This window comes from Sus scrofa, chromosome 8, assembly GCF_000003025.6.
Source record: "Sus scrofa isolate TJ Tabasco breed Duroc chromosome 8, Sscrofa11.1, whole genome shotgun sequence".
NCBI classification, from domain to species: domain Eukaryota; kingdom Metazoa; phylum Chordata; class Mammalia; order Artiodactyla; family Suidae; genus Sus; species Sus scrofa.
The window spans coordinates 75,431,622-75,445,788 of NC_010450.4; the positions used below are offsets into that span (position 1 = coordinate 75,431,622).

Consider the following 14,167-nt stretch of genomic DNA (forward strand, 5'->3'; position numbering starts at 1 on the left):
ACTAAGCTTATACACTACTCGAGCGTCAGGGAAGGAAGAGGGCAATATGTACAGGTGTTTCTTTAGTTCTCTCCAGCCTCACCAGTGGGACAGTTCAAGTAAGGTCACAGGCTTCTGCCCTGCCATGTCCTTCCTGCGTCCCCCTCCCCCCAGTGGCCTGGGGCTTCTGCTCCCTGGAAGAGAGGGAATGGCCCCTGCAGCGGCCACTCCCATCCCAGTGGCTGAAGCCAGACTGGTTCCAGGTAGCTCTGCTTTATGGAACTAGAAGATGAGAGGCTCTTTCTGGCAGGTGCCGAGGTCCAGATGTGGGTGGGGGTGGGGCGGGGGTGGGGGAAGGGCCAGGGGCTGCTTCTTGGGAGTGTGCTGCCTCCGGGGCTATGGCTGTTGCCGAGCCCCTGGGGGCTTGGATCCCGCACCAATGGAAAAGGAAGGGGAAGCAGATCCAAAAGGTCCAACTCCAACAAAGCCCTGGGTGGATGTTGAGGATGCCCCAAAGGAGAGACTGCTGCCTGATGTGCCCACCCCAGGGGCAGGGGCACTCTGACCAAAGGTGGGCCAGGCAGTGCCTCCAAACACAGGCTTGCTGTCCAGCGTGCTGGCCATACTGAATGCAAAGGATGCGTTCTGGCTGGGAGCGCCCAGGCTGTTCCGGCTCAAGCCTCCCCCGAAAGGAATCATGTTGCCAGTGGGCCCACTCTGTCCTGCCCCGAAGCTGAAAGCTCCCGAGGCAGAGCTGGTGCCTGGGGTGGCCACACAGATCTCAAAGCCTCCGCCGCCGCCGGCTGGGGCTGGGGGCTGGCACTGCCAATTCCCCAAATTTGAAGGGACATGGTGTTATGCTGCCCAACACAGAGCTACTGGTCCCACTGCCGGTGGTCTGGGTTGTAGCTCCTAAGCCAGAGGTGGTGGCTGCACCAAAGGAGAAGGTGCTGCCAAAGGCTGGCTGGGTGCTGGCAGGGGTGCCAAAGACAGAGGCTGTGGCTTTTAGGTCACCAAAAGCAGACTGCATGGTGCTGCCAAAGGCTGGCTGGGCTGGGGCTGGCACTGGAGTTGCAGTCAGGGTGGGGGCTGCAGCATTTTCAAAAGTGAAGGAGCTGCCAAAGCTGGGGACAAGGGCTGGTGTGGCAGCCCCCTGCTGATGCCCATCCGTGGCCCCGAAGCTGGGCTGGGGGTTGGCTCCCGGGTATAATGGGAGAGAGGGCTTGGCACTTGAGCCAAAGGGAATGTTGAATGCCGGGGCAGTGGGGCTACTGAAAGGCAGCATGGGCTGGCTGGTGGTGGCCTGGGTGGAGGCTGTAAGCGTGCTGCCAAAACCACTAAAGCCAGCAGTGCTGCTGCTGCTGGCAGCTGTCTGAGCAGCACTGGGAAGGGACTGGCCAAAGGCGGTGACTGATGTTGCAGTAGGCATGGTGGGAGGCTTACCAAACTGGAATATGGAGCCCATAGCTGGGGTGAAGCTGGCATCAGAGGCAGGGGGAGTCCCAAAAAGGAAGGGCTGGGAGGTGGCAACAGTGGTGCTAGTCATGGTGCTCAGGGTGCTGGTCATGCTGCTCACACAGAAGCTGAATGTGGGCTTCAGGGCAAAGTCTGTGGAGGTGCTCGCTGTGGTCACAGAAGCCGCTGCAGGGGTGGCACTAGCCTGGCTATTGAAGAGAGGGGTGCTCGTAGTAGTGGCTGGAGGAGCTGTTTGCTGGAAAGAGAAGGGAGTTAATACGGGCGTGGATGCAGGAGGCCCATGGTACTAAAGACAGGTTTGAAAGTGAGGGATGGGCTGCTGGTAGTCATGGGGACGGCTGAGCTGGAAGATGCTGTGGCTGTGACCTTGGAAGGGCTAGAGGGCAAGGGGCCCTCCTTTTCACTTTTGGGAGGGGGCAGAAAAATGGGATTGAACATGGGAGATGCTGAAGACACAGCAGAAGGGTTAGCAGATGGGGTGCTCAGCATTTCAAAAGGAATGTTCTGCTTGGGGGTGGGAGATGGGGCAGACGGGGCTTGGGGTTTGGCAGATGTCTCAGCCTGAGGGGCTGGAGGGGCCTTGGTGGTGTCAGTGACTAGTCCTGTGGAAGAAACAGGGGTCAGTCCCAAGAAAGTGGCTGTAGATTTGGAGTCTGAGGAGGTGCCCAGAAGAGGTCCTGACTGTGAAGAGCCAAGAGGGGCCAGAGGGCTGGGTGTCTTCGGAGGTGAATGGACCAAAGTGGTTGCCATGCCAGCAGATTCAGGGAAGGATGGTAGGCCTGGGGAGCTCTGCGTCTTCTTCAAGCTCTCCAACAGTGGGTTAGCACTTGGGGCTGGGAGGGAGGCTGTGGAGGCAGCAGAGTCAGCAGCAGGCAGGGTGAGAGTGAAGAAAGGCTGACTACTGGTAGGTGGGCTCTCAGGGACAGAAGTCGAGGCAGTATCAGTCTTATCCTCCAAGATCTTGTTAAACCATTGTAACAAAGCTTTCTTTTCCAAATCTAAGTCTTCAGCAGTGACTGAATAACCAAGCTGGGGAGGCGGAGGCAAGATCAGCGGGTCCCCTCGCCGGGATGGCAGCAGCTGAACCTTCCGCTTACGCTGCCCTGAGCTGCCAGGTGTTGATGGGAAATTCCATGAGTTCTGTTTCTTCCACGTGGTTGTATCTGCCACCTTCTCTCCCTGGGACTTCTTGTCTGTTACCAGTGGAGTTGCAGAGCTAGAATGATGAGAAAGTTCCTCTTCTCTTCTTTTCTTTGCTGGCCTCTCTGGAGTCTGGGAGTGGGATGAAGCGGAGCTAGAGAAGGGAGAGGAGCTAGGACCACTCCTCTTCCGCAGCTGAGAGAGACCTCCAGTAGAACTGTAAGAACTGGTAATGGCATTGCGGCTGGAGCTGGGGATGCCGGCTGTGTACGTGCTTGTCAAGGAGCTCAGAGAAGAGGTGCGTGATCTCTTATTTAAGGGGTCATCTGAGCTCTGGGAATTGAGACCTCTCTTCAGAGACCCAGGCTTCGGCACAAAAGAGGCAGGGACTCCATTGGCCACCACCGGCTGGAATGCTGAATGCCCGCCCCCACTGCTATCATGGCGCCTTCTTTTAGCTTCCTGGCCATCAGCAAATGTTTGGTCTTCTTCCTCCACTGTCCTTTTCCTCCTCTCTTTGAGGGCACTCGGTTCAGTCTCCTTTGCACACGGATCTGGGGTGCTAGTTGATGGTGAGGACAGTGTTGAGCTGATACCCTGATCTGGTAGACCGGAACGAGTCAATTTGCTATCCGGGGGAGCAATCCTCACTGTCACTGGGCTGCACACCACTTTGGAATTGCGAGCAGATAGCACAGTCTTCTTGGGACAACCATTCCAGCACACCGTGGGAAGGACCCCCGGCAAGGAATAGCGGGCCTGCTGGATTGGATATCTTCTTCGAGGTGTTATTACAAACCGATGTAATGAAGTCCCACAGGCCGGGTGGGAAGGCCTCCTAGAGGGTCGGAGAAGAGGAGTGGGGCGGGAGGGGAGAGAATAAGCGCGGTGGGGATGGGCTGATGGAGCCGGCGGCGCGGTGCCGGCGGCCGGGCGGCGGCCGGGCCTCTCCCGCACGTCCCTGGCCTCCGGGGTGGAGGCAGGCTGCGGGGGGGCGGGCTTGGACAGGTAATTGCCCATGAGGAGCAGTTCACGGGGTCGGGTCCTTCCGAGTAGGCTCCGCGGCTCTAGGAGATTTCCGTTTACTGCGCACTTGGCCGACGGCGAGGCGAGCAGTGTTCGCTGACGGCGCGCGCTCCGAACGAACGAGCAGGGAGAAGGCGCGCGAACCTCGGGGATCGAGGCTCGGTCCCCACCAGGCCGCGGAGCCAGGCCCGCGCAGCCGCCGCCGGCAGCAAGTACAGCACGAGGCCGAGCAGCGTCGCCCCGGCCCGACGGTCCTTGACCCTCGCCAACAGCCACCCCCGGAGGCGACCTCCCTAGCTTCTTTTCAACGCGAAATGGGACCTCCTCTAACTCCCTCCCTACCAAACTTAAGTTAAAAAATCAGAGCTCCTGTCATGACTCAGCAGAAACATATCCAACTAGTATCCATGAGGACGCAGGTTCGATCCCTGGCCTCGCTCAGTGGGTTAAGGATCTGGCGTTGCTGTGGCTGTGGCCTAGGCCAGTAGCTGCAGCTCCAATTCAGCCTCTAGCCTGAGAACCTCCATATGCCACGGGTGCAGCCCTAGAAAACAAAAAGACAAAAACAAAGGAAGAAAGAAAGAAAATGCACACCATATGAAAAGGTATTCAGTAAAAAGTAACTCTCTCAGTATCTGTATTTTTGAGAATCTGACTAATTCTACAGTGACATTATCAGAAAGCATAGTCTGTGTTTTGTTCATATAAAATAGTTTGTAATAGTTAAGTAAAATAATAAGCAATGCATCCATCAAAAATCACTTAAGGAGGAGTTCTGGCTGTGGCTGAATTGTGACCCTATAATGGATGGGTACAGTGGGGTCCGGTTCTCCCTAACTGTCCATCTGTCCAATGGTCAAGATTGGATTTTAAAAAGGATGCTATAACTTGTGTGTGTTGTCAGAAATAATACTTTAGAGGGATTTAAAACATTCTTGCTGTGAAAATATAGCAGGGAGGCAGCGTGCCCTGTGGCAGCAGCAGAGCCCACGGGCTCACTTGCATTATCTCCCCCGAGTTTATCCTCTCTGTAAAATGAACTTAAAAGTGTTGTTGTGTGGAGTTCCTGTTGTGGTGCAGCAGAAATGAATCCTACTAAGTATCCATGAGGACTCCAGTTCGATCCCTGGCCTTGCTCAGTGGGTTAAGGATCCAGCATTGCCATGAACTGTGGTGTAGGTCGCAGATGCGGCTCAGATCTGGCGATGCTGTGGCTGTGGTGTAGGCTGGCAGCTGTAGCTCCGATTCAACCCCTAGCTTGGGAACCTCCATATGCCGTGGGTGTGGCCCTAAAAAGACAAAAAATAAAAATAAATGTTTTAAAGTACACAGTGATGGGGTGAAGGAGAAGAGAAAGCAGATCACAACTCTACTGACTGAGGAACTCCGAACACATGAAACCACAGAGCTCAAAGCTGTGTTGGCGGAGCACAAAAATTAAACAATGTGACTGAGTGTGGACATCTAGGAGGGTTTTACTCCTCCACTCTTTCCTCAAAAGCATTTGTTTCTAATCTTAAACAGCTAACAGTCACCGCTCAAATAATCCCAAATCCATCTCGTCTCTGGCCCGCTAAGGGCATGATGTGACTCAAACCCAGGGACATGGGCTGTGTGAGCACTGCCTCTCTAGGTTCAGCCTGTTACAAAGTATAACTAGGGGTCAGTGCGTACCAGTCAGGGTCACAGACAAGAATGTTGCCAGCTTCCTGGTCTGTATCATTGGCCCCCTCTCTACAAAGGAATTCCCAAATCATGTATGATGATACAAGGATTTCCTACATGTGTGTAAGTATCTTTCAAAGCCTGCAGGGTACTGTCCTCTTGGCCATCATATGGGCAGTCATCCTTGGCCCAGAAAGTTTCTGGATATAATTTCTTGAAGACTTAAAATTAGTATTTACATTAACATTTTATATTAAAGAATTTAGAAATATTTTATTTTTATAAACATGTTTTTGAAAATTTGGCCTATTAGATTTAAGATCAGGCTTATAATTCCAATTTAAGATGTATACTTCATTTATACTTGTGATTTTATTTTTTTTAATTTTAAAATTTTTTTATTTTTATCTTTTTGCCTTTTCTAGGGCCGCTCCCTCGGCATATGGAGGTTCCCAGGCTAGGGGTTGAATCAGAGCTACAACTGCCGGCCTACACCAGAGCCACAGCAACTCTGGATCTGAGCCATGTCTGCAACCTACACCACAGCTCATGGCAACGCCGGATCCTTAACCCACTGAGCAAAGCCAGGGATCGAACCCACAACCTCATGGTTCCCAGTCGGATTCGTTAACCACTGAGCCACGACAGGAACTCCTATTTTTTTTAATTTTTAAAAATGTATTTTATTCACATATAGCTGATTTACAATGTTGTGTCAATTTCTGCAAAGGGATTCAGGTATACATACATGTATATTCTTTTCTATTATGGTTTATCACAGGATATTGAATAGAGTTTCCTGTGAGATATATATATATATATATATATATATATATATGTATAGTAAGACCTTGTTGTTTATCCTTTCTGTATGTAATAGTTTGCATGATATAGTTTGCTAATCCCAAACTCCCAATCCATCCCTCCCCCACTGCCCTCCCCCTTGGCCACCAAAATCTGTTCTCTATGTCTGTGAGTCTGTTTTGTAGATAAATTCACTGTGTCATATTTTAGATTCCTATACTAGTGATTTTTAAGTTAAAATTTTTCATTGCTGGTAGAAGCATTCATCATATATTGAGTCATTTGAGAGAGCTTAAAGTTTACCATATTTAAAAGCATATTACAAGAATTATTTGAGGAGTTCCCTGTCAGTCTAGTGGTTAAGGATCCAGTGTTGTCACTGCTGTGGCTCAGGTGCCATCCCTGGACCAGGAATTTCCATGTGCCCTAGGCATGGCAAAAAAAAAAAAAAAAAAATTTAAGAACTCAGCGAAGTTTTATTAATTGAAACAACTAAGACACTTAAAGAGAACATCAAATATATTACATATATAAATGCTACTTAACCTATTTAAAAGTTTAATTAGCTAAGCTTATAAATAGGATCAAACAAAAGCCAAAGTCCCTTTTATTTATTTATTTACTTATTTGTTTAGTTTATTTTTGTCTTTTTAGGGCTGCACCCGTGGTATATAGAGGTTCCCAGGCTAGGGGTCGAATGGGGTAGCTAGAGCTGCTGGCCTGCACCACAGCTCACCACAACACTGGCTCCTTTAACCCACTGGGTAAGGCCAGGAATCGAACCCCCATCCTAATGAGTACTAGTCGGATTCGTTTCTGCTGCACCACAATGGGAACTCCCAAAGTCCCTTTTAAAGTGATTTTTAAATTGGTAGATTTATAATCAACCTAAAAGCTTAAGGAAGGACAAGGTTTTTAACTTGGCAAATTTAGTAATTTAGATGTGTAATCATGAAGCCAAAGCCAACTTCTGAATTATCTCTTCTGCAGACAAAAAATTTTGAGGACATTTAAAAAAAAAAAAAGCCAACATTGACAAAATTAAATTTGAGTCACTAAAGTAAAAATGTCATAACCTTCCTTCCTCTTCTGCCTGTCTCCAGAACTTCCTATGGCCTGAGTGGGTTACAGCTTCGTCTTCCTGTCTGTTCCTGTGTGTCCTGCAGTGTCCTTTGCCCTTCCTTCAGCTGTAGCTCCCTTGAGCTTTCAAACACTGGAGGAGATCCTACTGTGTGTACATTATCTGCCCTGTACCAGCTCCAGCCAGCTTGAATTACAAAGCCATGATTTGTATGAAATCTCGGTTTATATGATGGGACCAAACCTACACAATTCAATCCATGGTGTCCCACAAAAGGTGTCATCACATCCAGGAACTCCACTCCCTGATGGACTGTGACAGTCACTGACTCTTATTGCCCCAACTCTGTGTAAGAAAACCAGCTCCTCTGAGACTCTGGGCTCACATGCGCCCTTTGACCTCATGTCTTCCTATGTCCCACACCCTCTGCTGACCCCTATTCCCCTCCTTCTACGTGTCCAAGACTTTGGCACCTGCTCCCAGACTTCTTCTCCAGACCTTCCAGTAAGTTGCCCAACTGCCTTCACTGTTCAGGAAGATGACCCACCCATCACCTCTGGGTTCTTCTATCTCCTCCTCCCCAAGTCTCCTCCTCTCCGTGTCCCCAGAAGGACAGTCCCCTGGGCCTGGGCACTGCCTACAGCTGTCCAACCTCCAAATGACGAACTCGGCCTCCTGCATCTGGCTCAGAGGCCACTGGTCCCTCCTCTCTCCCCAACCTGTCTGTCACCTCCTGCCTTCTCGTTCTTCCTTATTTAGTGTAGATTCAGGCAAGTGCCTGTGACCCTTAGTGGAAGGCTCAGCTGACCCTGGCTTTCCCATCCTCTCAGCGTTGAATGGAGTCTGCTTCACCCCAAATTTCTGCTTCACTGGGAGAAGGGTTCTTCCCCTTTCTTTACAAGGAAAACACCGGCCTTGGGCTGGCAACCAGATGGTCTGACTAGCCTGGCCCACTGTGCAGGTGCACTGACGGTGCCTGCAAGAGGCCTTAGGGAAATTCAAAGAGTGCACTGCCCTTTCCACTTCAGAATCTTCGAAACCCCCTGAAACTTCATTTGGCGGTGGTGTCACTAAACACAGGATTAAAGGAGAGGACTTTCTGTCCCCTAATCTCTGGAGGTCTTTCCTGCCCTTCCGTAGGCACAATTGGTATTTTCTTGCCTTATATTATAATAAATGGAAATGTGGCATGTAATATAATACATTACAATCTATAGTATAATGGAAATATAATACATGATATAATGCAATATAGAATATAGAAATGGAATGGAATGGAAATATCATGTAGAATAGAATAGAAAATGTACAAAAAGCTTCAGGCCCTCTTGCCCTTGAATCAGATCACCACTTCTAAACACACATCCTAAAGCCACCACTCTCTTTTCCTTAAATTCCTGTTTCTCCTATGTGATGGAATCCCAAACATGAAAAGTCCCTGTGGATTGAGAGGAGACCAGGCACTCTTATGACTTTTCTAGTCAACTCATCTCACCCTCCACGATAATGTTTCAAGCTCTCTCCACACTCCTCCAGCCACGGGCAGTCTCTGCCCACCACCCCCATTTCACAAAAGAAATTAAAGCCATCCAAAGAAATTCCCCTCAACCCCCCACTGCCAACCTCCCACCCTGTGCATCGGCTCCCTCCCACTGCAATGGGAGAGGGCTCCCTCCTAGAATGGCTGCCAGCCCCCTTGTGCAATCAAGACAGTCTCTTCCTGCCTCTGGGAACCACACACTGCATAGCATCCCGTCTCCCTCCCATATTTCCCACCACTCCATCTCCAGATCATTCCTCCCAAGGTTGACAAGGCTCAAGTCTCTTCCATATTTATTTGAAGCAAGCTAGCAAACCCCAAATAACAACTTCTTGTCTCCCTCAAGCTTCTCTCTTTCTCTTCCTTCACAGAGCAGCTTCTGGAAAGAGTTCTTTACTTATACTTCCTGTTTCTTATTTTCTCATCTGTTAACCTGACTTGACTCTACTTCAATCTGGCTTCCACCCTTATCACTCCAAACAGCACTTGCAAAGATCATCAGTGGCCACCGTGTTGCTATAATTCCCAGATATAGTGTATTCTTCCTGTTGCCTAACCTGTCAGAAAGAGCTGGTTGTTGACACTCCTCCCCCCACCTTTTTTTTTTTTTTTTGCTTTTTAGGGCCACACCCAAAGAATATGGCGTTCCCAGGCTAGGGGTCGAATCAGAGCTGCACCTGCCAGCCTACATCAGAGCCACAGCAACACCAGATCCAAGCTGCACCGCACCGCAGTTCATGGCAACATCGGATCCTTAACACACTGTTCGAGGCCGGGGATCGAACCTGTATCCTCACCAACACTGTGTAGGGCTCTTAACCCGTTGAGCCACAACAGGAACTCCCGTCCTTCCTTCTTAGAACAGTCTCTCTCTTTGCTTTCATGACCCCACATACTTGGTTTAACTTTTCCACTTTCCTTTTCAGACTTATCCTTCCCTACCCAGTTGCCCAGGCCTGGATCCTAGACTACTCCTCACTGGCTGCTTTCTTCCTAAGGCATCTCATTTATGCTCATCTATATGCCACTGCCTCCCAAATGTAACTCTCCTGTGCAGACACGTCATCTAAACTCCAGATCTAGATGGGCAACTGCTCTCTTGAGACATGTGTCCACTTGGTGTCTCAGCATGTCCACTCGGCATGTCCAGGTCTGAGCTCGTGATACTTCATGCTGAGGTTGGTCCTCTCCTAGTATTCTTTATTTCAACATGTGACACCACCATCTATTCAGAAGAATCTGCTACTAGACTTAGTTCCACTGATTTACCTCAAACCCATCAAACTCTTTTTACTCCCACTTTCATCATCCTAGTTTGAGCTGCCTTCACCTCTTGTCTCATCTCCTGATTTGCTTTTTTTTTTTTTTAAATGTTTTTGTTTCCTTGTTTTTTTCACCTCGCCAGAGGCATGCAGAAGTTCCCGGGCCTGGGATGGAAGCCACACCACAGCAGCAACCTGAGCCAGTGACAACATGAAATCCTTTAATGCTAAGCCACCAGGAAACTCTTTCCTATCTCATCTCCTGATGGTCTCATCTGCTTTACCTTCTCTGTAGATCCTTCTTCATGGTGCATCTAGAACAAACTTTTCTAGTAGAAATATCATGGGAGCCACAAACGCAAGTGGCTTATGTAATTTTAAAGGTCCTGGGAGTTCCTGTCGTGATGCAGTGGTTAACCGACTAGGAACCATGAGGTTGCGGGTTCGGTCCCTGCCCTTGCTCAGTGGGTTAACGATCCGGCGTTGCTGTGAACTGTGGTGTAGGTTGCAGATGCGGCTCGGATCCCGCGTTGCTGTGGCTCTGGCGTAGGCCGGTGGCTACAGCTCTGATTGGACCCCTAGCCTGGGAACCTCCATATGCCACGGGAGTGGCCCAAGAAATGGCAAAAAGACAATAATAATAATAATAATAATAATAAATAAATAAATAAAGGTCCTAGTAGCTACATTCTTAAAAATAAGCAAGATGGCATATATGGAATGACTGGCCAACGGGGACCTGCTGTCTAGCACAGGGAACTCTACCCAGAATTCTGTGCTAATCTATATGTGAAAAGAATCTGAAAAAGAATAGATGCGAGTATATGTATAACCGAATCACTTTGTTGTACAGCAGAAATGATCACAACATTGCAAACCAACTATAGGTCAATAAAACTTGACACAACGAAAAAAAATAGGAAAAGACCTTAGAGAGTATCCATCTCAATGCCTCTTTTTAGAGATGAGGAAACACATTTCCATCTTCTTTTATTTTAAAATAACTTTTTATTTAAATATATAAATATGTAACATTTATAAACTATATAAATATATTGACAAAATATTATAAATATATAAATATAATTATATATACAACATACAATTTTTATATAATATATATTATATATAAATATAATTATATAATATAATAAATACACATAGAATTATAAATATATGTTTATAATATTTATATTATAAATATGTAATGCTTATAATATAATAAAATAAATAAAACATTTATTTTAAAATATTCTTTTTTATTTTAAAATAACTTTTCTCTGGATATCATCATCTTCACTATTTATAGTAAATGACCTTGCATATCCTCAGCAATTAACCAATCTTGTAACCCTTTGATTAGATGTTCCCATTGTAGCTCAGTGGGTTAAGAACCCGACTAGTATCCATGAAGATAAGTGTTCCATCCCTGGCCTTGCTCAGTGGGTTAAGGATTCCATGTTGCCATGAGCTGTGGTGTACATTGCAGATGAGGTTCAGATCCTGTGTTGCTGTGGCTGTGGTGTAGGCCTCTGCTGCTGCTCTGATTCGACCCCAAGCCTGGGAACCTCCAAATACCACAGCTGTGGTCATAAAAAAATTTTTTTAAAAAAGGACTTTGATTAAACAAAGCTTATACCATGAATTCTTTTCATTCCTTCATTAAAAGATTACTTTTTTTATGGCCACAGTCCCAGGCCAGGGACTGAATCCACGCTGCAGCTACAACCTAGACCACAGCTGTGGCGATGCCAGATCCTTTAACCCACTGTGCCACAGCAGGAACTCCAAAGGATAATTTTAAAAGTATCATTCTTTTAAAAGTATAAATCATTATTCTTGTGCAAGTATAAAATGAACACACATCAAAGCTTTTATTTAACTAACGGGAAACCAGTACCATGTTACAACTGATTCAAAGGATAATTCAAAGAACAGGAAATTATATAGAAATGACTTTATAGAATATGCTAAATAGGTCTGTCCACCGGGCAATAAATAAACTACATTCCACCAGAAAAAAATTTAAATAAAAATAAAAAGGTAAGCAAAAAACAGATAAAACTGATTTTAATTACACTTAACCTCAAATAGTACATTTCATGTAGTGACTATGAAGAAATTAATCAGATATTTTACATTCTTTTTTGTTTGTTTGTTTTTGTCTTTTTTTGCCTTTTCTAGAGCTGCTCCTGCGGCATATGGAGGTTCCCAGGCTAGGGGTCAAATCGGAGCCGTAGCCGCCGGCCTACGCCACAGCCACCGGCCTACACCACAGCCACAGCAACACGGGATCGCAGCCGCGTCTGCAACCTACACCACAGCTCATGGCAATGCCGGATCCTTAACCCACTGAGCAAGGCCAGGTGTTGAACCCACAACCTCATTGTTCCTAGTCGGATTCATTAACCACTGTGCCATGACGGGAACTCCCTACATTCTTTTTTGTACTTTCTTTGAAACCCAGTGTGTAGTTTACATTCACAGCACAACTCAACTCTAAGACCAGCAACATTTCAAGCGTTCAATACCCATTATGGAACAGTAGAGATCTGGAAAGACCTTTTAACGATACACATCTGATCATTTCACCCCACTTCAAGTTTAAAAACCTTCTGTGGCTTCCTAAGTGTTCTTAGGACTAGGATTCAAATATTTAGCATAGGCTACAGGTTCTTGCAGGGTCTGCGGTATGGTTTGTGCTTCAACTTCCCGTCTCTGCCTCTTCTTACCCTCAGCACCTGTGTTCTGCCATATCAGCCAATTCAGACTTTTGGGTTTCCAGACACACAGAGTTTCCACCCACCACAGATCCTTTGCATATGCTGTTCTCTTTTCTGTGCATGCCAGCCTCTGCTACCGTCCCCTCCTCCATCGCCAGCATCTCCATCACCAACTTCATCTCCACCAGCATCCCCACCACCTCCGTCATTACAGTATCACCACCACCACCTTCACTACCACTCCCACCAGCACTGTCACTACCACCTCCCCTAACACCACCAGCACTAGCATCATCACCAGCACCATCTCCACCCACACAACCACCATCACCTCCACCAGCACCGTCATCACCTCCATCCGCACTACCACCATCACCTCCACCAGGACTAGCACCAGCACCAACGCCACCTCCACCAGCACTATCACCATCACCTCAACCACCACCATCACCATCTCCTTCAGGTCTCCACTCTTCAGCCTAGATATATGTTCCTTCCCTTCATAGCATTTGGCTTAGTTTGTAACTACATTCTCCACGTGTGTGATTAATGTCTGGCTCTCTTTGGAGGCCATAAAAAGGAATTGTTTGTTGAGCTCATCAAGGTACCCTCAGTGCTTACCCAGGAACTTGTATAGTATGTGTTACACAAGTAAATGAATAAGTCAAGATAATCAGGAAAGGAAGAACCATAAAATGGGGCACAGAAACGAGCTCAAAGAATGGAGAAGTCAGAGAACACTCTCTAGTTTGGCAGGTAGAATCTGAAGTGGGGATGTTGAGACCTTATCTTGTGTTACTATCTCTGCTGGCTTTTTAATGGGTGTTGGTTTAATGCTTTAACAAGTCTGTGAGGCGGGTATTATCTGCAGTTTAAATGGGTTCAGGACTTGCCAAGGGACATAGCTAGGATTGGAACCCCAATCTGTCGGATTTCAAAGCTCTGGTGCCAGACCCTTCACTGGGTCTCCATGGACAACTTCCTGTGATTCATAATCTGCCAGTCGACTCAATGAGAATAATATTATCCACTGAGAATGTGACTGAGCACTCACATAACAGAGAAAGCTAGATTATTATTTTATTTTATTTTATTTTTTTTTGTCTTTTTGCCTTTTCTAGGGCCGCTCCCAGGGCATATGGAGGTTCCCAGGCTAGGGGTCTGATCGGAGCTGTAGCCATCGGCCTACACCACAGCACAGCAATGCGGGATCCGAGTCGCATCTGCAACCTACACCACAGCTCACGGCAACTCCAGATCCTTAACCCAATGAGTGAGGCCAGGGATCGAACCCGAAACCTCATGGTTCCCAGTCGGATTTGTTAACCACCGAACCATGATGGGAACTCCGAGAAAGCGAGATTCTTATTTTATTTAGATTTTTATAGTGTGTATATACCCCTATTTTGCTGCAAGATCTCTTTTTTCAGAGATTTTTATTTTTTCCATTATAGTTGATCGCAATGTTCTG

The 14,167-nt window shown here is 47.2% G+C and overlaps 1 protein-coding gene across 1 annotated transcript; it reads right to left on the bottom strand.

Annotated features, from left to right (window-relative positions):
• Nucleotides 262-13,150, bottom strand: LOC100627016 (nuclear envelope pore membrane protein POM 121C-like). Its single transcript, XM_021100542.1, is given in 6 exon segments — nucleotides 262-777; nucleotides 779-1,734; nucleotides 1,737-3,744; nucleotides 3,746-3,803; nucleotides 3,805-3,882; nucleotides 12,909-13,150. Coding segments are annotated over 6 exon segments (3,858 nt in total).